Source organism: Galleria mellonella, unplaced genomic scaffold, assembly GCF_026898425.1.
Source record: "Galleria mellonella isolate WM207_F2 unplaced genomic scaffold, CSIRO_AGI_GalMel_v1 utg80, whole genome shotgun sequence".
Classification (NCBI taxonomy): domain Eukaryota; kingdom Metazoa; phylum Arthropoda; class Insecta; order Lepidoptera; family Pyralidae; genus Galleria; species Galleria mellonella.
The window spans coordinates 1,135,881-1,163,182 of NW_026442157.1; the positions used below are offsets into that span (position 1 = coordinate 1,135,881).

At 34.1% G+C, this 27,302-nt stretch overlaps 1 protein-coding gene across 1 annotated transcript in view; it reads left to right on the forward strand.

Annotated features, from left to right (window-relative positions):
- Positions 1–27,302, forward strand: part of LOC113520828 (protein kinase C, brain isozyme) — a 280,169-nt gene that overhangs the window by 238,009 nt on the left and 14,858 nt on the right. Inside the window, exons 2-4 of the mRNA XM_052901798.1 lie at positions 20,283–20,314; positions 21,810–21,892; positions 26,167–26,278. Of these exons, the coding sequence (XP_052757758.1) occupies positions 20,283–20,314; positions 21,810–21,892; positions 26,167–26,278 (227 nt within the window). The remainder of the gene's footprint in view (positions 1–20,282; positions 20,315–21,809; positions 21,893–26,166; positions 26,279–27,302) is intronic.

Here is a 27,302-nt window from a genome sequence, read left to right on the forward strand (position 1 = left end):
AACACACCAAGATGTTATGGATCTGTAGTGCCATGTAAATTCACTGACATGCCCCCACCCTTCAAGTTGAAGTACAGCTATGTAACCACAAACAACCACAGCTGCTTGGCCGCAAAAACAGAAGTGGAACAATGGGGTCGATTCTGAGATGCCTATGATCTAAACCTATCTCTATAATTTTCAATTAATTTCGCATTCATATCACAAAGCGAAATCTTTATAGTAAGATTTTGCCTCACTGCGTGTTCTACTGCTTGTACAACGGATTGTGCTCAGAGGAATTATTCAATATGATGCCTGCGGCTACTTTCTATCATCGTACGGCTCGCCATTGACAGGGAGTTCACCCTCATACCTAAATGGTCGCGTACAACGCGTTTTCAGAGATGTTTTCTCCCACGAACACTCAGGTTATGGAATGAGCTCCCTGCCGAGGTTTTCCCAAGAGACTACAGCATGGGGTTCTTCAAAAGTGGGGTTAAAGAGGTTTCTTCAGGGTCGGCAACGTACGCGTAATGCCTCTGGTATTGCAGGCGTTCATAGGCTACGGTAACCGCTTACCATCAGGTGGGCCGTATGCTTGTTTGCCACAGTGGTATAAAAAAAAGGAATCTAAACATTATTATATACATAAACGTGGATCTGTTAATTTCTTTATAACTACGTATATATCCATTAAAGTGTTAATATTTCACAAGATACAGACCGAATGCGGCCTGAGATAATTTAGTGTGGTGCATCTTGCCAACAACTTGGTAAATTGGAACACGCTGCTCGTATCAGGGTTTGTCATTAAACATCGCGTTCTGATAACTCGGTTACGAGAGACACATGATTTATTTCAAACATGCTCCCTCTCGCGTTGATTAGTTTGGAGATGATAGCATGTATGCTTTACTGTTATATACATAGATACTAGTGTATAAATTATGTCTGTACGTAGGAGATATTTAATAAAACTTAATCATTAATATGGAGAGTTTTAATAAACGCAGTAGAAACCAAAAAACTTTTAAATATTTTTGGTACCTATCTGTATATTTATTCCGGTGTCAAACAAAAACTATTGTACCGTCAAATTGAATGTAACAACAAAATCCACACACACGAAATTGCTGGAAAGTGTTAGTATATTTTAAAGAATATCCCCAGAGTTGCCAGTATTTAATTTTTTTACCCCACAAAGATGGCAAACAAATATACAATGTTTTCCCAAGAGACTACAGCATGGGGTTCTTCAAAAGAAGGGTAAAAAGGTTTCTTCAGGATCGGCAACGCGCGCGTAATACCCCTGATATTGCAGGCATTCATAGGCTACGGTAACCGCTTACCATCAGGTGGGCCGTATGCTTGTTTGCCACCTCAGTGGTATAAAAAAAAATACAGCCTGTCTAGTGTTAAACGGTCACTATAGGCTATGGACGCCTGCAACACTAGGGTTGTAACGTGCGCATCGCCGACCCTGAAGAAACCTTAAAATACGCCTTTTGAAGAACGCCATGCTGTAGTCTATAGGGAAAATTATTATTAAAATAAAAACAATTATTAATTCACTCTTGCGCCACCTGCCCATTTCTATCTGTTCTCCTTTAACCAAAGGTTGTCTGTAAGAGATTGCCCTAGCAAAAAGACCGCCTTTTGTACCTTTATGTGTATATTTCAATCTGTATTTATGTTACTGTATTTCACTTGAATTATTCACTTGTCATTGTATATTTTTATTTATGGTGCAATAAAAAGTTAAATAAATAAATAAATACTCTTTATATCCATGAGTAAATGTTTATTTAGAGGTTTCCATCTCTCGTACTAATGTATTATACTTTATTCTATCCTAATCACCTATTACGGCATTCTGAGATGAAAAGAATTATCTGCATGTGACGAAGTGTACCATAAAAAATCTACATAAATAAGGTACAAGCATCAATAGAAGAGTACTAGTATGTATTCATATAAATATTGGAGCCATTAATTATTCACTACTAAAGATAGACCTCCTTCCTCATAAGGAACTGTCTACATCCTCTCTCTTTCTCTCCCTCCCTCCAGAGTATTTGAGATCATCGCTCCATTTAGCGGAAGATCGTTCTACACTGACTTTGCCTGCACGGGGTCGTCACTCGAGAATCTTTTTTCCCCGTTGAATATCGATTTTTTAAGCTATATGACCGACCTATTTCCATTTTTGCTTAATGAATAAATAAAACTCTTCTTTTTTGACGAAAAAAATCTATTTTAACTGTATAAAAGGTGCGTCCCGTAAACGCGGAGAGATTTATACTTAATCTCGTTAATACGGGAGGATGTAACACTTGGACGCTCGAGCTAACGACATCACAGCGAAAGAGTGCAATTAGGGCCGATAAACATGCGGGGTGGGCGGTTTATTAAGATTAACTGCACGGAAAATGCTCGTGAAGAAACACTGAAATTACACGTTCGGCAAGATAAGGTTATCTTTATAAACACCTATACCAGAGGGAGACTTTGTACAAAAGTCGATTGCTTTGGTACCTCTGTCCCATTCGTGTTTGAACCGTAAAGCAGTTGTGTGTGCATGGCTGTGTTTCGGTTTGAAGGGTGGGATATGGACATCTGAGTCCTCAGAAATGGCAACGCATGGGGGTATCATGGGCGAAACAGTATACTCTATTATGTCCATGGTACTGCTCATGTCTATATGTGACAGTTACCACTTTCCATTATGTGGGCCGTCAGCTTGTTTGCTATTCTAAGTTGTTTAAAAAAAAAAAAATAATTTTTATTTTTTTTTTTTTAATATATTTTGCTCCTTTTTATGTGATCAGCAATTTAATTATCAGTGTAGCCCCTTAATACGGTCCTACATAGAGACCATTTGTACAGTCTCTCTCTTTTGTTGAATAGACACTTTGGAAATTTTAATTTAGGCAATTGCTCAACAAGAAAATGCCCCTTCCCAACAACAAGAAATTCCCACCAGTGGGTTTACTCTTGGAATAAATTCCAGTATATCAATATATATATATATATATATATATATATATATATATATATATATATATATATATATATATATATATATATATATATATATATATATATATATATATATATATATATATAAAGATAAGCAAGCTGAAGTGGCAATGGGCTGGTCACACCATAGCTCGAAGAACCAACAATCAATGAGGAAGAAAGGTTCTTGAATTGCGAACCTCAAATTCATGACGATCTTATTGCAGGTGGCTCAGGACCGTTCCTTATGGCAGTTCCTTATGTTCTATGGGGGAGACATATGTCCAGCAGTGGACGGATAATGACTGAAATGATGATGACGATTATGGTATCTATATTAGAATTAACACGTTTATACGACATGATGATTCCAGACTGTTTTATCAGGTCAGTTTACATTGGCGAGTTGCATTAATATGCATCTATATTAATGCAACTCGCCAATGCAAACTGATCCCAATTTTAGCTTAATTCCTAATTATTATTTCATGAGTGCAGTACAAAATAGTCATTGACGTTAGATTGGATCGATATCGATATTAGATTCAGGAGTAGGCTTACTGATGGAAAGTGGTAACCGTCACTTATAGACATATGCAACATGAACATCACAGAATACACTGTGTTGATCATCTTTATCGTAAAATGATATTTTTTCTACGGAAAACAAAAATGAGGAGGCCCTCAAATGGCCTGTATTTTTTTTCTTTATATTTGTAACCTCATAGCTCTGTCATTTGTAAATCGATTTGGAAAATTCTTTCTTTATCTGAAAAGATATACTTACAGATTGGTCCCATAGACTTTTTATCAAAATCGGTCCAGTCGTTTAGTTTTTAAATTAAAATTACTGATTTTGTCACAATCGAAGCCGATTTTTTTATGGAACATAATTTTAAATTTTCGACGATCATTATTTAGACCGCTCTTCTTGAGTTACACAAGGAAAATTAAAATGACAGTGAACAATGTTTTTTGTTGTTTTAACTATTTCTATGTAATCTGAATTCTGCTATTTTTTAATAGACAATATGATTTCGGATAATTTGTAGTTCTAAATGACATGAATGCTAGAGCCTCAAGTATAAAAATAACACAAGTATCATAATACGGGCTTGTACAAATAGAGCCTTTCTGAACTTGCTTATCTCGTGGTAAGTGAATTATACCAGGCTAAACTCAATTCAAGTAAATTTTGTTATTCCGTTCACATTAACTAGTAGTACAGCAAATTATACAGAGTCTGTAGCAAACAATTAGGAATTAGCTAAAGAGAATTAGTTTCTTTTAACAATTTTCGAACGCGTGTTGAATCTAAAATGATATTTCTTGTCAGTATTTTGGATGTATTATATTATTACCGTATAGTCCCGGCATAGAATAGGCCACCTCTTTCCTGTGGGTGTCGTAAGAAACGACTAAAGGCGGGCGAAAATGGGCAGCAGCGTCACTCTTACGACATTTCTAAAGCCTAACTGCGGTTGCCACTCCGCCTGCCAGGCGTGGCAACTACTGGCAAAACCTCCTAATGGAGAGGCTTATGTTCAGCAATGAACAGTTAAAGACTGATGTAATGATGTTAATAGTTTTTGATTTAGCCGAATAAAATCTGGTAGTGGTTTAGATTTTCTTATACAAACGTCGATTAACGTGCAAATTGTCTGGTAGTAACCGGTTACCACACCCTATATGTGGTGTGGTAACCCTTTAGGGTTATATTTATATTTTTGTGGAACAAAATCTTTCATTATCAGTTAATCGCATTCATAGACTTGTCGATGGATTGGATTTGGATGTGGATGAACAATGGATTGTTTTTTTTTGCTCACAATGGGTCACATGTTGATCTATTATAAAAAGTTCGGTCGAACCTACGATAGTTTTATTTTTGCTGGGTAAAAATGATATGGTAACCCCGCCTGCGCTAACGGGATACGCTGGCGGAGCACCAGTGAAGGGTGATAGATGAGAATGAAAACATGCCAGTTAGCCCATCATGATGAATTCATCAGGAATTAACCATGATAGTTTCCAGGGAGAACCGCGAGGAGGTCGACCTGGTTGGGTATGTTGCTAGCAATGGGATTCTCAGTCTCCATTACTAACAATTCCTTTCTCCCAACCTACGATAGTTAGAGTGAGTTAAAGTATATCCTTTCACATAAAAAAAGAATATTCCAAATAAGTTCATAAATAAGATATGAGGTAGTAAACATAAAAAAAAAACAATTTAACCGAATTAAGTACCTCCTTCTTTTTGAAAGTCGATTGAAAATGTGTTGAACAAACATAATAATTAGTGTAATTTGTAATTTTGTAATAACAGCTAGTTGTTTTTAGAACTCAATTCATTTTCCTGTAATTATGTATATTACCTTTAACAAACTCATTAAAATTAATTATTACCCTGTAACCGCCAACAAGACGATTATGAAAGTAAATAAATATATACAATCTTCACTGTATTTATCTTGTTTTCCTCCTTTGTACATTTCGACTCTTGGGATCTTTGTATACACTTTGAGATGTTAGCCACAAAGCTTATACTTCGCTATTCAGTTTATTTTACTGTGTATATTTTATGTAGTACAATACACGTTTATAAAAGGTAAATATTAATAGAATGTGAACCTTACTTACTGCCTATAGAGATGAAAGTCGATATACACTAACATCCTAAATTACAAACAAGTGTTTGGCATTTGAGTGCAGTATGGCAAAAAGACTGTTTATACGTAGCATGCTTTGTAGAAGTAATTATCTATGAAGAATTACTTTTACAGTTTAGCAAATGAGTGCTAGTGTGGAAGCATGATTTGTAGAAGTACTTATCTGCAGTGGGCATTTCTACAGTTTGGTAATTAAGTGCTGATGTGGAAGCATGATTTGTAGAAGTACTTGTCTGTAAGTAAGCATTTCTACAGTTTGGCAAAAGAATGCGGATATAGAAGCATGATTTGAAAAAATACTTATCTGTAGGCAGGTACTTTTTAGTTACTTTTTTTTAATTTGATAATTAAGTGCGGATTTGAAAGCATAATTTGTAGAAGTACTTATTTGTACGTAAATACTTCTACAGTTTGACATGCAGTTTAGCAATGAGTGCAGATCTAATAGCATGATTTGTAGAAGTACGAGTACTGATATATAGATAAGTCTTCTATAATTTTCCTCCAATTAACCGTCCCTAATACATATAACTCTGTTATCTTTATTCCAAATCTTTTACGCGGTACTCGGAGTGAACCGATCTTTCGTCTTACTATTGGTTATTTTAATATATCACACGAAGTCTATCTCATGTTATATTTACTCATAATTAAAACATACTTGGTATCGATCACCGTTCATCGTCCCAACACTACAAATCCAACGACGTATCCTTCCCTCAGCGCTAATCGCACAAATTAATAATTAACTCGCTGTGCTGGTAACTTGGTCAGCGTGACTGGGGTATATTAATGGTCCGGGATAAAAAGTGGCCTCCTTCCCATCCCAAATACTTCATGTAAAATTCATGACCATTGTATTGGTTGAGTCGTTGAGGCGCCAAGAGGAAACAAACAAACTCACTCTTCTGTTTCTAATGGATACTATACAATAATATAATATAGTTGTAAAATACATACAGTAAGTTAGGATTATTTTAGAACTGCTTTTCAAAATCGCATAGAATCTGTTTCTTCCATGTGATGCTGTTTAATTAGCGTTTATCAACTTTTATGCTTCTGAAATAAATATATTTTGATTTATCCTTTTTTTGCACTTTAATGAAACACACCTAATTTATTACCATTATCTAACCATCGCTTTATACTACCATAGAGCGTATTGAGACTTCTTCAGGATCGATAACGCGTACATGATTCCTCTCGTGTTATAGGCATCCATAGGCTATAGTAAACATTTATTATTAGTTGTATTTTGTGCCACCTTTTTGATATATAAGTTATCAAGAACTTAAATTTTAAATAGTTATTTATTTATAAATAAATAATTATTGACCAAAAGAAATTATAGTACAAAAGGCGGACTCAATGCTAATAGCTTTCATTATCTCTAATATTATCTTATGGTCGCGTCAAGTTCTGATCGTGATATGTGAAAACAACGCGAAAGTTTAATATTAACTATCTCTATTAACTAAAATTTGTACTATATATATTTGTAACGGAAATTAAACGTACTTAATAAGTTGGTCGATTCCGAAAATTGTTTCGAATTCATCCGAAAGTCTTCTTCAGGGTGAAGACAGTGCCTACGTCGCAGCGACCCACCTCGCACCCTTGGTTGCAGTTTAAACAAACAAACAAAGTTCATAAAATTTCCGTTACACCTACATATACAGTCACACCAGAGGGAGACTTTTTACAAAAGTCGATTGCTTGGGTACCTCTGTCCCATTCGTGTTTCTACCGTGAAGCAGATGTGTTTGCATGGCTGTGTTTCGGTTTGAAGGGTGGGATATGGCGTGAATTTACTAGGTACAGAGGAATAACACCTGAGTCCTCAGGCATGGCAACGCATGGGGGGTATCATGGGCGAAACAGTATACTCTGTTATGTCCATGGTACTGCTCGTGTCTGTAGGCGACGGTTACCACTTTCCATCAGGTGGGCCGTCAGCTTGTTTGCCATTCTAAGTTGTATAAAAAAAAATACAGTCATTAAAAAAAATTACATTAGTTGTAAAGATAATAAGGTTAGTACAATTAATCTTGAAAAACACTTCTACCCATAATAGCATTGTTGAAACTGTCGCCCGCAACTTAGAAGTCTGGAGACAAATCGCATTGTTGGATAACACTTCTAGCTGGAATGCTACCCACGTTCATAGAGCGAGTGAAATATAACTGTTACGTGATAAACCGCTGTCCAATTTAGATGACCACCCAAATAACCGTGCTCCGAAATATTAATGGGCTTTGCTAAACAAATGAAGCTGAAGTATTGTAATAATTGGCACCTTTGTCTCTGATTATGTCGAAATATTTACAAATGTAGACGGCGTTGTGAAAGTTGTTGTAGAGTTTTAATTGTCTATAGTTGCTTTATAAATAGGCATCTTGCCAAAACGTAAATACATTTTTAAAAAAAAGTGTTACTGTTTTATGAAATTAGTAACACTGTAAATAATGGATTTTATTGTATTCTAAACAATTTTGTAACAACTCGTTATAAACAATTTTATGAAAAAAAATTATAATACTTAATTATTAAAAAAAAAATTATTACTTTTAACGTAGATATTACTGCGAGATAATTTTTGCTCTATGATTAGAGTCTAATAGACATCTGTCAGTCGACTCGAGACATATCTAAAATTCCATTCCAACTATTTAAATGAGTGGTATACTTACACCGTACTTTTTTATAGATATTTTCTACCATGCACAACCAAAGTATGAAACCAACGTTCAACAGCAGTATTTCCGAACAGATACGACGTTGAAACTTTAAAAAAAAAGAGCACATGCATACCTTTCTAAAAGGCCGACCACATAGCTGCAATTTCTCTGATGTTGCGTACGCCTATGGACAATAATAATTGGTGGTAACACCATGTGAGCTGCATATTTGTTTGCCGTTATGTTATATAAATAAATATGTAAGTAAACCAAACTGGATGGGATGCATTGTTTTATTGTACAGTTCCTACCTACTGACTGCATCAATAAATTTTCTTGATAATTATTATGAAAATCTATTATAAAAGTCACAGTTTCACAGATAGATGTGTAAAATTTCAGCTTAATCGCTTGTTAGCGAACGCTTAAAATAAATTGGTAAAGTTTGACAGAAAAACATATAAATGAGATATATGAAATAAAAGCGTGTAAGACTATTTATTTTACAAAGTAGACGAGTTAAATGAACTCTTACGTATTGTTTTATTAATAGAAAAATATAAACATTAGATATTCTGTTTTCAAATAAATGTACTATTAAAAAATGACTACAATTAATCATAGTTACTGTTACACCAAAGTACTCGTTTATTTCATAAAATTTCACATTAGTAAATTGTATATTTTCAATAACAATACCCAACAATTCTAAATAAAATTCAAACGGATACTTGGCATTATATTAATAAATTTAATAGGTAGACATAGGTGAAGTATTTATTATTGGATGAACCTGCTTACTCTGGGTTCACGAACGTAAATCAAGCTTATCGGATTTTATACCACACTGGATATTCTCGACTCGACATTCGGATAATAAAATATTATTGAAAAACTCATGGCGAGACGCAATTTTGAAACTGATATTTATTTATTTATCAAGTTGTGTCAGAAAGACTCCTAATCAATGCGTGTTTTTGCGTGAATAAACTTTTTCGGAAACGCTTTTAAATTGTAATGTTATTGGAACAGAGTTCAATTTCAAAAGTCAATACATTTTTTTTGTATTAAATTTTTTTTTTTACGCAAAACAATTAATGACAAAATTAATTTAAGACCTATATCTCTAAACTCTATCGAATGCAAAAAGTACTATCAAAACCCGTTCAGTATTAACGAAGATATAATATAACTTAAACGTTATATAAAAATTAAGGCGAATCGAGTGCCTGCTTCCTTTTCAAGCCGCTTAATAATGTCAAGTGTTTCTAGTTGATGTTTTTGGGAGTTATTGGAATTTGTTATGAAAATGTACAATACTTTGAAGCGAAATCTTTTGAAATATATCCTGTTGTGTCTTTTTAAAGTGGATTAAAAATAATTACTTGTATCCTCTCATAACAACCCATTATGATCCCATTACTGGGCATGGGTCCCTTGTTTAATGTCGTCATTTTGTAATTAGCCTATTAACGTATATTATATATATATATATATATATATAAACCCCCCAAGGGGATGGATATGTATATATATATAATTATTTTTTAGTTTTAAGAGTATGAATGAAGGTAATATGGTGCTAATTATACATAAAAGCGAAGCATCATCGTGTCATCATCATCATACCAGCCATTAACTGCCCGCTGCTAAACATAGACATTCCGTATAAAGGGTGTTTTTCCAGTAGTTGCCATGCTTGGCAGACGGGTTAGCAACTGCAGTTAGGTTTTATTGACGTTTTAAAAAGGACGCTGTAGCTCATCTTTCGTCTGTTAGGTTGCCTTAGTCGCCTCTTATGAGACCCACTGGAAAGAAAGGGAAGTGGTCCATTCTTTGCCGTGATCACACGGCAACCTTTTAATACTATTATTTCTAACATTAGCACACCAAATTTATATGATTAGTCTCCAAGATAGTAATTCACTTAAGATCTGGTAATAACTGTGCCGTTCACTGTAGTAGGGTATTTGCTGGCTCACTGCCAAATTTACTACTAATACTGATTAAATACTCTTAAAACTGAATGTTAGAGTTTCTCTCTATTTATCTCTATTTACATTATTTCGATTTAGGCAAAATTTATTTAAACCAATCTAACATTCATTGCCGTATGATGTTAGTGCAGAATAGACCTCCCATTCCCGTAAGTGTAAGAGGTAACTAAGGGAGCTTAAAGCTAATGAATGGGAAAGTTCCTTTTGAAACCTCATCAAAGCTTAACAGCAGTTGCCAATCCGCTTGCTAAAGGTACCAACAGGTAGGCGACTACTGGCAAAACCGTTCTTATGATGGAGACCTATGTTTAGTAGTAAACAATTAATGGCTAATATAATAATGTACATTTACCACAATGGCATCATTTGACAAATACCTACATATTATATTACCGCTGTGTTGAATTTAACAAAATAATTTGATATCAGCAAAATTACTAATAGGTTAATACATACTCTTTATTGTTTTCTCCAAAAGATTATAATGGTAAACTTATTATAGACACAAACAATTACAAGCATGTAATCTGTAGTCAATGTTGTGTACGCCAGGGAGAAAGGGATTGTTAGTAATGGAGACTGAGAATCCCATTGCTAGCAATATACCCAACCAGTTCGACCTCCTCGCGGTACTCCCTGGAAACTATCATGGTTAATTCCTGATGAATTCATCATGATGGGCTAACTGGCCTGTTTTTATTCTCATCTCACTGGTGCTCCGCCAGCGTATCCCATTACTATACTATTACGTTACTATACCATTTTCAACCGTCAAAAAAAATGTTGTGTACGCCTACTATAGGTATGCATATCAGCATGCTAGACAAAAAAATGTTAATCAATTTATGTATAACATGTACATATACTGTTGGTGTTAATAATTCAAAATAAATATATAAAAATAAATTACAAGAAAAGTTTACACTGAAAAAACAATGGGTGACATTATCTCTTCCAATAACCTTTGGACAGAGATGAGAAATTATATTTGATCGGAGGCACGTTATAATTCTGTTCATTTTTAAATACATAATAAGATATAATACATACAATTATGTGAATATATAAATGCGCATATTAACTTTAACGTTAAAATACTAAATAAGTAAATGAAACTTCTAGGAAAATAAAGGCACTGTTATACTCCTACCGACTAAAATCCCATAACGTCCCGCCCCTTCGCTATAGTACCGAGGTTCGGTTTCGCATTTTACCACAACCCGGACAACAATGACCCATTTAAACCTCATCCTCTTCCTACTATAGAACACGACAATGCCCCTTGAATGATGGACATTTGTAAATAAATACGCATCAGTAAATGCATGGCTATTTTTGTTTAATGCGTGATTGTATTTTCATGAAAAATATGGAGTTAGTGAAGAAACATTATATCGTCATAGTCGTAGAATACTGACGGATCTTTATATGTAATTTTTGTCAGATCCGTCAGTATTCTACGACTATGACGATATGTTAAGGCTTGCAGTGTAGTAAAAATGTAATTTACCAATTTAGATCTAATAAGTTATTTGCAAAATTTCATATAAATAAATTCTTCGTATTTATTAATTGCTAATTTAGCACTGCACTTGTTAAACAATTAGTGTTATAAATTCAAATCATCTCTATTCAAATAGATTTATTTACAAGCACTTTTAAATCGTAATTTTTTTTTTAAATCTACTGCAGAATTCGGTAACTTGTTATCTGTTGAGAAGAGCCCGCAAGAAACTCAACAATTACTCTTTTAAATCTCTGTTAACTTTATGCGTATTTATTTAAATGTGTTATGTCTAAAATGACATGGTCGTTAAAAGTTGCATTTTTTTATTGATATTTAATACGTTAAAAACCGCATTACAAAATCATATTTTTCTGGATTTTTTTTTTTATTGTTGTTGTTAATTACGTATATATTTTTAGCGTACAATAATTCTATTTCAAAATAACTAAGTCAAATTAAATACAGTATCTCTTCGAAGGAGCGTCGAATCGACTATTGTACATAATTGTATTTAAATCATGCCCACCGGTGTACAAGTGGTCCCTAAGTAAAATATGTCGTGTACACACCCATGAGCACGCGGGACGGTAATGTTGTTGTGGAGTGACCCGCCGGTGAGCATGCGGTCTTTAACGTTTTTTTTTATACCACTGAGGCGGCAAACAAGCATACGGCCCACCTGATGGTAAGTGATTACCGTAGCCTATGAACACCTGCAATACCAGAGGTATTACGCGTGCGTTGCCGAACCTGAAGAAACCTATGTACCCCCCTTTTGAAGAACCCCATGCTGTAGTCTCTTGGGAAAACCTCGGCAGGGAGCTCATTCCACAACCTGAGTGTTCGTGGGAGGAAACATCTCTGAAACCGCGCAGTACACGACCCTTGAGGCTGTAGGACATGAGGATGAACTCTCTGTCGATGGCGAGCCGTACGATAGTAGAAAGTGGGAAGAAAGAATGAAAGTGAACGTGTTAATATCTAAGATTATTTTTTTTACTACATTCTGTAATTTAATTAATACCCGTCATTGTGAATGAATGATTAATTTTTATGTTCTATAATATTTATTGTCCAAAATGATGATTTCGGTTTATAAACAAAACAACTTTTTAAATTATTCCACGCATAATCCGGTTGAATTTATGTGCATACACTAAATTTATATCAGTACCTAATTTATTTATGATAAATCTCTTTTAAAACTATCATTAGTTTACGTTCAAGTCGAGAAACTTCATAAGAAAGTTATAGGTGTAACTTTATTTAAATTATTTTCTGTCCTAACTTTTTAATTAATAAAGTTCAACGAAACTCATTAATAATGCTTCTTGTTGTGTACCGAATAATGTGTTCCGTATTAAAAACATGGGCATTAAAATGTACTGTCATTCCGTTTCTAGCGTTATCCATTTGTGTAGTTGAGTGTCTCCTTATGTTTTGATAAAAACATCCTAGTTTTTTTTTTTTTTTTTAAATAAATCCAAATTGAAATTATCTTTCATCAGTAAATATAATGATCTGATGATTAAGTTGCGGGTTAAATCTAGTTAATATTATAAAAGCAAAAGTTTGTAATGATCGAAAGTCGGAGGTATGTCTGTTACTCTTTCACGCAAAGGAGCTGTTTTTCATCAGAGGACCGTTTGCTCCTTTGGTACACTAACAATTAAGGAAAACTATTAAATGAATTTAAATGAAATTTGGTATACGGGTAGATTATATTCTAACCTAGCTCGTAGGGGAGAAGCGATTGTTAGTAATGAGGAGATTAGTCCCTATTGCTATCAATATACCCTATTAGGTCGACTTCCACGCAATTCCCCCTGGAACCTATCATGTCTAATTTATCGTTGAATTCATCACGGTGGGTTTTTTTTACGGGTGAAAATGGTATGGTAACCCCGCCTGCGCTAACGAGATACGCTGGCGGAGCACCTGTGAAGGGTGATAGATGAGAATGAAAACAGGAATTAACCATGATTTCCAGGGGGAACCGCGAGGAGGTCGACCTGGTTGGGTATATTGCTAGCAATGGGATTCTCATTCTCCATTACTAACAATCCCTTTTCCCCCCTCACGGTGGGCTAACTGACCTGTCTTTTCATCCTCACCTATAACCTCTCACTGGTACCCCGCCAGTGTAAGCGCAGGTGTGGTTACCATGCAATTTGCACCTATTAAAACAAAATCTAGCACTTAATATTTATATACAAGCAGATGAAGTGGCGAGAATAAATATAAGAACACGTTTTTTTTTATTATTTGTGTTTTCGTACATCATAACATTTGAATACTCAGAACGGGAATGTCGCTTCAATATTACCTTTTTGACACTCAAGTTTTATCTAGAAGAATTTGCCAAGAACTGTCTTAGAAAAATTTCACAAGTAACTTCATATAATAATCTAGCTACTTCTTCCCATCAAAACTACCAACAGTTATGTGAAAAAGTACAGGAACTTGCTGAGAAAAATTAAAAGTGCTTTTATTAAATGACAATAAATTAAAAGTAGCAATCATCTCAATGTCTACTAAGAAGTACCTCATATTTATTCATATGAACAATGAAAGAAGGAACAAGGATTCGCTCGCTTAGTTTAATTCCACATTAACTATGTACGTAATAGTTAAGGTGGAATCAGACACATGAGCCCCTCACTGTTTACATTTCACCAGGAACTTATGTTTGCGGTTAATCTAAAGCTTCGAAGACAATATACTTAATTCTCACTTTAATAGGATCAAGCTTCGTAATTAAGGGACCTGCATAAATTATCACAGGATCCTCGATAATTCTTATTAGTCCGTCCCTTACGTCCGGCCCTGGCACGTACGCGTCCATTAGCGATTGCTAAATAATTGCTCGAGTTCTTAGACTTTCGGTGCCTGTTCTAGTCACCAAGGCGGCAGAAATGTTAGAAGTTGTTGAGCAAGTTCTTTGTTGTTTACGGATTTCCCCCTTTAAATGTTAAACAGGGTTGGCTATATATATATTGCCATTGGCAGTATGTAGTGGTACACATAGTTTATCTACAAAGAGAAAGGCAATGGCCTAAAAATAAGATTATTTTTATGGCAAAGGTACAATTTTTTTTTTATACCACGATGGTGGCAAACAAGCATACAACCCATCTGATGATAAAGGGAGAGGGAGACTTTGTACAAAAGTCGATTGCTTGGGTACCTCTGTCCCATTCGTGTTTCAACCGTAAAGCAGTTGTGTTTGCATGGCTGTGTTTCGATTTGAAGGGTGGGATATGGCGTGAATTTACTGGGTACGGAGGAATAACACCTGAGTCCTCAGAAAAAAGAATAAGATCAGACCCCAAGATTATTAAGAATACAATCAGACGAAATATTTTTACAATTTGTATGTGAATATTTGCCCGAGCTGCTTAGAAATCCATACAAAAGACGTTAAATGCGTTTTGTTTTCAGAGACTGTTTAAGTCTCCATCATTATCATACCAGTCGTTAACTGTCCACTGCTGAACATAATCCTCCCTCATTGAGGAGGGTATCGCCAATAGTTGCCACTTTTGGTGGGAAGATTGTCAACAGCAGTTAGGCTTTTGTTGGTGTTTTAAGAGGGACTCTTCTGCCTATCTCTCGACTACTAAGTCCTCTTAGTCACATCTTATGACACTCACCGGAAATGATGGCCCACTCTAATATGATACTACACAGCAAATCTCCATATATATATATTATATATCCAACCATTAAATGAAACGCAATAAACTCGCATAAATCATTTATAATTAATAATATAATTGAAATTTTGTCTGCATTTTGATTAATGTCCACTCCAACATTGTTAAACTGATATTGTGTACAAAATTATTTAAGCCCTTCAATTGTAGTTGAATATTGTATATAAACATTGTTATTCAGCGGGAAACCTCGAATTGAACTGATGACGTCGATTAATTTATCACAGAATCCATTGTTCCTCAAAAGCGGTATAAAAACGAGGCAATGAGGGCGAGCGGCGGGAGCGCAGGGCGGCAATTTCACGCCCCAGTGGCGCGCGAGGCCTGATTGGAAAGTCCTGATCACGGCGCGACTGAACTGAACACACTGTAATAACGTGCAGTTTTTGATTTTACAACCATAAAATTATTTTATCCTTATAAAATGCTTGTTACGCAAATGTCGCTGTAAGAATAATGGTTTTGAAACCGACTATAAACGTTGGATGACGTTTTTTATTAATGAACTAGTGATTAACCACAACTTCGTATGTTTTTTTTTAAATAAATTACAACCCATATTACTCATTAATAATGTAGCGTTCTACAGATGAAAGAATCCAAAAACTAATGCATAAAACGACTAAAGAATTCAATAACTATTGCAACAAATTGGATGCAAATTTCACAGTTGTGATCCTGAAAGTCTAACTTAAAATCGATGTATGCTTTATATTGATACACCATCTAAAAATGGTTTACCTACTTCCAAAATCGCGGGTAAAAGCTCTAAACTTAATATAATAATGAGAAAAGATTAAATGTTTTGTTTCTAATCGAAAACTAGAAAAGAAACAACCAATTTTAATAATATTTCACTAATAGAAAGCTACATTATAAGCGAATAATATGGATTGTTTTTCATTAAAAAAAAGACTAGAGATAGCCTATCTATCCGTGCGAAGCCGGGGCGGGTGGCTAGTAGATAATATCTCAATACAAAGCACAGAAGTGACAAAACATTAGCATGCAACATGCAGTGACGCCCGCACAACAGCGTAGCGACAACGCCGGATGGCGTTTCCGTAGCCGATACACTGTGAATGCCGCTCGAGATAGTTTTGTGAGCTGAAGCACTCTATACTCGCTGTAGTCGCGTCTTTACATATTTTTAAGGCTGAGTGAAGTGAAAATTACACATTTTTTAGTGCAACAAATACCTAAATTATTTGTCACGTACTGCTAACAGTACCTACTCGGGGAAAAGGGATTGTTAGCGATGGAGACTAAGAATCCCATTGCTAGCAATATACCCAACCAGGTCGACCTCCTCGTGGTTCCCTGGAAACTATCATGGTTAATTCCTTGTGAATTCGTCATGATGAACTAGCTGGCCTGTTTTTATTCTCATCGATCACCTTTCATAAAAAAAAAAAAACAGTACCTACTCGATTACTCGGGAACGTATAACCCCCTTATTCATAGTAAACTCCATTTAGCTATTAGTGATTAGCAAATTTTTCAATTTAAATGACATTGACAGTATGCTCTCATAGTTAAAATAGATTTTGTAGAATGTTTCATTGTTTATGAAAAAGAAGGTAGGTATATATATATATATATATATATATATATATATATATATATATATATATATATATATATAATCACGTTATATTATTATCACGTTATATTTCAGTATGCTCGGCGAAATATTTGTGAAATGAATGTGAAAAATACTTTCACCTTATTATACATTCATAATTACGCGTGTACAAACGACATGGTGCTAATGGCAGCCATGGTTCATGCCGTTTTTGTATGAGGTGTCCAGGGAGTCATAACAAGCCAATTACGTCCCCATTACCCTAAATTTTGCTCACAACTGACTATAAAATTAAAGTAGAATGGAATCGTCATATAGCGCGTATCAGAGATATAATTCTCACGTATAAAATTATGTTTCTAATACTACAAAGAAAATATATGCAATAAAATATTGTTTAAGCATATCATAGCACTTACAGTCCACTGCTGAACATAGGTCTCCTACCAAAACGGGGATTATGCCAATAGCTGCCATGCTTGGCAAGCGAATTGGCAACTACAGTTAGGCTTTGGAAATGTTTTAGGAGGGACGCTGCTGCACGTCCCTCGATCATTAATTTGCCTCAATCGCCTCTTACGACGCCCACGAGAAAGGATGGGGTGGCCTATTCTATGCCGGGACCACACGGCACATACAAATTAATATGGATATAGGTAAATACAAATTATTGCACTAAAATAAGGATTTTCTCTATAAGTCGTAACCTTGAGAAGTTTTAATTATCATTGTAAAGAGGAATATATATATATATATAAAAAATTATGAAGAAAAAAGAAGAAAGAAAAACAATTTGGAGCAATATTAATAACTGTTTCAATATATACATTTCTAAAATATTAAATTTCTAATATTAGTATTATTAGAAATTCAAAATTTTATTATTTTAACGGCTTAACAGTACGTGTATAATACCATATTACATAGTGATTTGTGTAGTGGTGTAGATAGGTATCCCCATCACACAAACAAATTCGCGCGTTAAAGCTAGTCTGAAACACATATAAGCATATGACTGTAATAATTTTATCTCTTCCTAGAGCACAAAATATAAGCTTTTTAGTGCAATATCTATATAGAAATACAGACTGAAATATTCTATATTTGTTTCTATCTAGATAGCAGTAGATACTGCAGCATGCACTAATTGAAGTAATAGCATTGGACCAAATACGCGACTACTATCCAATCGCGTTGAATTTCCGTTCAGTTTATTTCTATTTCAGGATATAGCTATGCTGGAAGTGTTTGAAATTATTTTGGAAAATATAAATTATTATAAAATACGTAAACCTATTGTCAGTAATTCGGATCAAGTTGTCTACAATATAGATTTTTCAATATACCTCCCAATATTAATTAAAAAAAAACGCCAAACGTCTTATAAATCTATTTAAACAATTGAGCTGTTTTATCTCTTTCTTTGCTAAATTCTCTATTTGAAAGAAAGTGACAAAATACTCCAATAGCTAAAATAGGTTCGTAAGGTTTTATTTTTTTATGAAGAAGGGGATTATTCTTTAGTATATTCTTCTAACACAATACTCAGGTTTCTCAAATCTACTAAAAAAATTTATGGCAAATTATTGTGAACCAAACAGTAAGTTTAGATGCAGCTATGCAAATTAAACTATATTCATACCTAAACCTAACCTAAACACCAGGGGAGAAGGATTGTTAGCATTGGAGTTTGACTGCCCCATTGCTAGCAATATGCCTTATTAGGTCAACCTCCACGTGATTCCCCCTGGAAACCATCGTGAACAATTCTTGTGGAATTCGTCACGATGGGCTAACCGACCTACTTCATCCTCATCCTTCACTGGTGCCTCGCCGATGTATACCGATAGCGCGGGTGGGGTTACCGTTCCATTATTATACATTAAACAACCTAAACACCATTACTAACATCTATATTTCTTAAAAGTGAACTTATGCGAATGCCCATTAAATCTGCCTTTTGTGCCATATTTTATTGATAAATTTAAATAAATAGATTTATAATACTATAAATAAATCGCTATTACACTTCTTTATCCTTTACGCGGCATAATTGAATCGCAACTATGTTCATGTGGCTTTCATTGTAGCACTAAAACAAATAAATTGGAAGGTTAAAAAGAAAAAATAAATCCCAAAATGGGTGTATGAAATCACATATAAATGCTAGTGTAATATACTGTTAAAAAGTGAAATGACATGACCATTATACACGGTCATCTTATCTACTACAATAACAAAACACCGTTTGTCACATCTAGAAGTGCAATTTCCGTTTCCGGCCAACTATGTCCGTGTACACATCTGTTAGTGACTGTATGCGACAGAAATATCCTCTGTTTATCTCTTTTCACGCTAGTCGGCCGTTCGATCGCGGGTAATCGTGGATAAACAACTGCCTTTACGCCTTATTCTCTTGGACTACTGCGGTAATGACACTATACTCAAGGGTAAATCTTTTTTTATTACATCATATCCCTTTTGTGATTTGCGCTTTTATATGTGATTAAGTAAGTACTCAATTCTAATATATATATACAGTATTTACATAATTAAAGAAAACACGTATTTAGAAGTCATTCTAATATATAATGCAAGATATTTGTTTAAATAGACATAATTTGTTGATGCATATAATATAATAAAATCTTACCAGAGGGATACTTTGTACAAAAATCGATTGCTTCGTCCCTTCTGTCCCATTCGTGTTTCTACCATGAAGCAGTTGTATTTGCATGGATGTGTTTCGGTTTGAAGGGTGGGATATGGCGTGAATTTACAGGGTACAGAGGAATAACACCTGAGTCCTCAGGAATGGCAACGCATGGGGGGTATCATGGGCGAAACAGTATACTCTGTTATGTCCATGGTACTGCTCATGTGTATGGTATAGGCGACGGTTACCACTTTCCATCAGGGGGGCCGTTAGCTTGTTTGCCATTCTAAGTTGTATAAAAAAAAAGGTTGCATTAATTATGTATAATTATGTACATCTCTATCATACGTAAATATTGCAAGTTCATTATACAACTCTAATTAAAAATCATTAAACATAGAAATGTAAGCTACGACTTTCCCATTGCTTGTGTTGTATTAAGGACGTGGCTAACGTTATTTTTTCTTGTTTCAGGGGCTTCGGTAAACAAGGCTTCCAGTGTCAAGGTAAGAATATTTTATAAATAATATAAAAGAGATTTCATATTGGGCCACAATATGAAATCTCTTTTATATGGCAATTGTACTATTGTTAAAAGAAAAATGTTTTTGTTATACTCGTACTTATATTTCTAATTTCGTACTCATATAATTGACTCATTGAAGTCAAAATATTATTTATAAGTTAAATTATTATTTGTCCAGCTAAAAAAAATTTAAATTACAATTGTCCTTAAATATCCCATATTTAGTAACAAATGTGATATTGTAACATTGTGTTGATATTGTGATTTAGTGAAAATATTGTAAAGGGGTTAATAACAATCCCTGTCCAAATCTCATTACTAACAATCCCTTTCCCCCAGGCAGGTCAATTAGACTGTCGTGATGAATACACCTGGAATTTAGCACGATGGATTCCAGGAAGGTTTCACGGGGATGTTGATCTGATAGTATCCTATCAGATATAGAAATAGAAATTTATTATTTGACAAAAACACAAAGTTACAAATACAAGATACAATGGAGCCCAACACTAGGCGAACCTGTATCGTGGGCACCTGACAAAGGTTAACAAATCATAATGTGTTATAATAAAAAGTACATAGTGTACGGGTGTGTAGTGTACGGGTATTAATATAAAAAAGGAATATAAAATTGGCATACTGATCATTGACTGATCAGTCAATCCCGAAAAACTGTATCGTTAATAAAATCAACAATACAAATACACAAGCAATTATAAAACATTACTAATATGTAGTAAATGAATGCGGGTATGTTCGTGAGTATGTGTGAATGTGTGTTGTGTAATCTATGTGAAAGATGTGTTTTTTTTTTATACAATTTAGAATGGCAAACAAGCTGACGGCCCACCTGATGGAAAGTGGTAACCGTCGCCTATAGACATGAGCAGTACCATGGACATAACAGAGTATACTGTTTCGCCCATGATACCCATCATGCGTTGCCATTCCTGAGGACTCAGGTGTTATTCCTCTGTACCCAGTAAATTCACGCCATATCCCACCCTTCAAACCGAAACACAGCTATGCAAACACAACTGCTTCACGGTTGAAACACGAATGGGACAGAGGTACCCAAGCAATCGACTTTTGTACAAAGTCTCCCTCTGGTAAAACTGTGTACTGTATGTTATTACTTTCCAGACCATAGTTTTTCAGTTGCCTTGTAACATAGTGATAAATATAAATTATTTAATTTGTGTTTCATAATATTTAAACTATGACCTATAAGTGGACACACTTTGTTAATTTTATAGCACATTGAAATTGCTAGTAGAATATTGCTAGCAAGGGAACTAGTAGTCCCCATTCCTAACAATCCCTTATCCACTTCATGCAATGTATCCCCTTATCCCCTTAAATAATACTTATGTAAGTTTAAACTGTAGGAAATATTCAATATTAAAACTATCGCTAGTTTTCACATTGTTATAGTCTTATGTTACACCCTGTATAATGTTGTGTTTGTGTTGCAGTGTGCAGCTTCGTGGTACACAAACGATGCCACGAGTACGTGACGTTCACGTGCCCAGGGGCGGACAAGGGGGCGGACTCCGACGTATGTATACACATTAATATTTTATTAACTTACATTTACTTCTATACATTTATTATAGCATCCCGTTAAATCCTACTGCTGGACAATGGTCTATCACTATCTACACATACAGGAGAAAATATAAAATAGTTATAAAAAATAAAATTTTGTCATTTATACTTAAGAGTGTTATAAAGTTTGATCAGTGAAATGTGTTACTAATTTTATAGCCATTGAGCTGGGAACAAAAAGAAAAAAAAATCTATTATTTTTATCTGGAAGAGATTGCTTAGCAATAAAACCGACTTTTCTACTACACTATATGTATTGAAAATTGTTCAACAAATCCTGTTATGTTGGTGCAATAAAGGGTTTTATTAATTAAATAAATAAATAAAACTTTAATCGTGACAAAATCAATTATTTTGATTTATAAACTAAACTACTGAATCACTTTTGATAATTTTGTCATTTGGATGTAATTTGTAAATTCTGAAAATCTGAAATCTGAAAGTCCATATACTTTCGGATTAATCACAAAAAGAATTTTTCAAGCCGGTTTATAAATAACGGAGTTATAAGATAAAAAAAAAAACAATCGAATTGAGGATTTCCGCCTTTTTTGAAGTCGGTTGAAAACACTGTCTCTTGAAACTATAGATTTCCAATAAAGATATGCAGAAGACACGTCCATCCTGTGGAGTCTTCTATGGGGTTACTTGTTATATTATATATAATAAATGCGAAAATTTGAAACCATGGATAAGTGAATGTTTGTTACTCTTCCAAGCAAAAACTACTAAACGGATTTGAATGAAAATTTGAGACACAAGAACATTATACCATTTTTTTATGCGAGAAAAGTGCATCATGCAGACTCACACGATTTAGGGACCGTGTGGTTACTGTTTTATCTAACTTAGCATATATGATGAATGTGGAAGAAGCGAACGAAGTTTGTTTGTATCGAAGCATTTGGTGTTCCATTATTTCTGCCTACCCTAATGGGAGACAGGCGTGACAGATATGTATGTATGTATGTATGTATATGATATTTCATATGCTAATTTTCGCGTGTGAAGCCGCAGGATACAAGTAGTAAATAATATCCAATCCAATAATTTATTATTCATTTACTGTCTGTAATATACGAGGTAATCCCCTTTACACAGCCATCATCACTATTTATTAAAGTAATTATTGATTTGTAGTATTTAATACAATTAAAGTTTAATAAATAAAATTAATTAACTAGGAAACTCATTAAAATGCAAATTACATACATATACCGAGTCACGTCCATTTTCAAACGACTTCAAAAATGAAGTTCTTGATTCGGTTGTATTTTTTTATACTTATGATCTTGGAGTTATAAGATCATAACTATAAAAAATTACAAGTTATAAACCGATTTTTTTTTTATTCTAAAAGGATATCCTTTCAGGTGTAGGATCAAGCTGTAAATGGGTCTGTACCTACTTACAGATGGGTCATATTTCTAATTAGATATTTTTATATAAATATGACCCATCGATATACAATAGATAGATATTTCTATAGATATTTCTATAGATATTTCTTCAAAACCGATTTAGTTTTTAAATCAAAATGATCAGTTTTGCCACGTTAAAGTTTTTTTTTTTTTGTTAAGCGCTATCCTAATGTATCATATAAGCTAAACATTTAAACTTTAAATCCACAGGCCTATGATTACAAATATACGAGTTTGTGTCATAAAATAAATAAAACATACGCTTACACACCCACGTGTATTAACTTATTTACAGTCTCTGCTTACATCAAAACATTTTATATTTTTTATAAAAAAAATACTAGGAAACTCATTTTTTATAAATCACTTAAAAATAGATTCATTTATATCTAGAAATCTTCAGGAATCGATAATCTCTTACAAATTATAAATGTACTTGTTATAATTTTTATATACATACATTACGTTGAAAAATAATATTCTTAAAAGCAATAATATGTATAAATACGTATAGATACAAGACTAGACACCTATTGGAATAGATATAAAATAAAACAATATCAACATATAGACGTGGCCAGACTTAAATTTACAGAATAACTACAAAGAAGTTTCAACACATTAAAATATATTTTACCGCAATATCGATATTTTTCAATTAATCTATCGGTTAAATACTTCAGGCAAAGTCCGGTATATTTATTTAAGAATACCTGTCGAAACCCTTGAAGTAGATTAGAAATCTAATAATCTTTACACAAATTCCTTTAAGATAGATTTAAGTAAAACGCTCGACGTAGATGTGCTTCTATCACAAAATGAAACAAAGGTCAGGCAACCGTCATTCGGAGTGGTACGTGAGGACGCAATTTCAGAGTGAGCTAAAACTACTAACATTGGATTCTTTGTAGGCAAAGGGACTCTAGCCGAGGTAACATTTATTGGATCCAATAAAGCCGTTTCCTGCACAATAAACAACAGTGACAAACATAATTACATTCTTGATAAATAGTGGAAAATATATATTGATTAAATTGAAACCTACAGGTTTTATTGCATTAAAATAGAATTACATACACAAGTTGAAGGCGTTAGTCGTGCACCAAATGAATAATTTAACTGTACTCGTATTATAGAATATATTAAGACGTATTTCGTGAATTAAAAATTCCAAAGCATTAACTTAACAGGGAGATGCACCGTGACAGTATGGGAGGGTTAAAATGTATTGTCATTTATCGACCTTCACTCACTGATAGAATATTCCCCCTAATAATTGTAATGATTTCGATCTCGGGCTAGATTTCAGGCGGATTAAATGTCGAGAGCGTCGTAGAAAAGCACCTCGTCAGCGAAACTTTAGCAGGGCATATATTATAAATTTTAACTACTATGAGTAATAGTAAATGTTGATAATTGAAGTTATTAATTATTTGTTTAAAAATTAATATTGTACATTCAATGAAAAAATCATTAAAAAAGAAAAATAATTAGAAGTTTCTTGCTTAATTGTTAATAGCATCGTTATAGATTAATGACAGTAGTAAGTTTCACTCCATGTTAAGAATTGCTAACGAATTTAGTTTCTAGCGGACACGGTTGAACGAAACTAATTTTTCACTCTCTCTCTGTAGACAGGATAAACTTTATTTATTACCACAATTACTGACTTTTATCGATACGCACATTCTTAAGACTGTGTCCATATTTGGTTAAATTGTTATCTTATGAACGCCCTGCCGAGGTTTCCCCAAGAGACTACAGCATGAGATTCTTCAAAAGGAGGGTAAAGAAGTTTCTTCAGGATCGGCGACGCGCGCGTAATACCACTGGTATTGCAGGCGTTCATAGGCTACGGTAACCGCTTACCATCAGGTGGACCGTATGCCTATTTACCAACTCAGTGGTATAAAAAAAATGTATAATAATATCTTTAATATTGTGCAAGTAGATGTACTATTAATTTGGTGTCTTTTTGTTTATTTAAAAATTGCCTGCGCGTGCCTCATTGTAACCTCGCGCCCCTAGGCACGTGCCTAGTTTGCCTCAGGTATAAATCCGCCTCTGTCTAAGCCTGTACCTTATTTTAATACCTACGGTTTGCCCTAAAATATAATTGGACCATGAATATTAAAATCTTAATTTTCCATATATATTATAATACAACAAAATATGGCAGTCGTTCAATCAAGTAAACTGAGCAAGTGGAATTCGACTCGACCAATGACTGATTTGTTTGAATGAATCTTATCTTTGGCCATATTTATTCTACTCATCAAAATGTATTGCCAATAGCAAAAGACAGCATTACAATAAAATACTGAAAAAGAAGTTTTCAAATTTGCCTGCATAATGTGCAAATATCCCTTTGTAAATTTGTGTTCTCTATATTACTGTCATACTATGTAGTTTCTAAGAAATGTAATAAAGTAACAAATATTTAATAATATAATAACAATCTTTGAGAATAGTAATGTCAAATAACAGTACTGATGTATACAGAAATACTAGGAACTCATAAATAACTTACGAATAAATACTATGTAGAAAGAAAAACGTTAAAGATAAGTGTCGAAATAAAAATTACTTATTCTGGCTGACGTTTTTATATACGACTAATAATTTTATGGATTTTAGATTTTTTTTTTATAATAACATTTTATCTTTATAGATTTTACGCGCATTTTCCCTACATTAAAAATACTTAAATTGGACAACAGTTTGAAATGATTTTATTTGAAGGAACTCAGCAGCCACATCGATTTTAAATACGTACAATTTCATCTAAATACATTACCAACAGGACACTCGTACCCGGCACAACTTCCGCAGTCACACATACTCATCCCCGACGTTCTGCGACCATTGCGGGTCGCTGCTCTACGGCCTCATCCATCAGGGCCTCAAATGTCAAGGTACAACGCCAGGAGATCATCTGGACAGCTCTACTACAATCTGCCAATACGCTTCTTCTAACGCTTTGTGTGTGCTCTTTGCTTTTCTTACTTTTTTCAGATTTGGTGGTGGTTATTTCAATGCTAATGCTTTGTTTTTTTTTTTCATTGTATTTCATGTAGATTCTTTTTAAACTCTCCAACTATTAGGTATTAGAATTATAAGGTATTAGAATATTTATCGGACGATATCAAATTACTCGGCGTTCCTTCCTTCTTCGGAAGTCTGTTTATCGAATCTATTTCCACAAATTTGCAAGTAAATTGCGCGCCCCCGGGGCAAAATTATTTCTTGTTTTGTATTAATAATTATTTATTGTTGCTAAGGCCGCCTACGCTCCCCACAAATGGAATACGTGGACCTTCCTAGCCCCAACGTTTTGTGACCATTGTGGTACAATGCTACATGGGCTCGCACACCAGGGATATAAATGCGGAGGTATAAATTGAAATGTGATTAGATACGTGGACTTGCAAGAAACCATGGAAATTAGTTCCTGGGGTACCCTGTAGCGATATGTATATTGAACGATTATGCCTGAATCGTCACTGGTTGTCGTTGAATCACTTAATATGTTCCCATAGTGATTACTCATATAATGGTAAGATAAAATATAAATGAATAGCTACATAAAACTGTTTGGGTGTGCACTTGAGTCTGATTGGATTCAGAACAATAAAAATTGATGTATTTATCGTTGTACACAAATAATAGTATATTATTCCCCTTGCACGTATAATATTAAATTAATAGAAAATATATTCAAGCCCTAGAGCGTTATTATTAAATTAATCTGTTTATTTAATACACCAACAAAGTCCAGCAATTTTAATTAACTTTCGGCAAGTGTTCTGCGCTTCGATGAAACGCTTATGTTCCTTTTATGCAAATCTAGTCACTGTGTCGTCCTTATTAAATGTCATATTTTATACTTCGCTTATGTGTAAAGTGTAAAATGTTCAATATGCTTTGAATGCTGTCCAA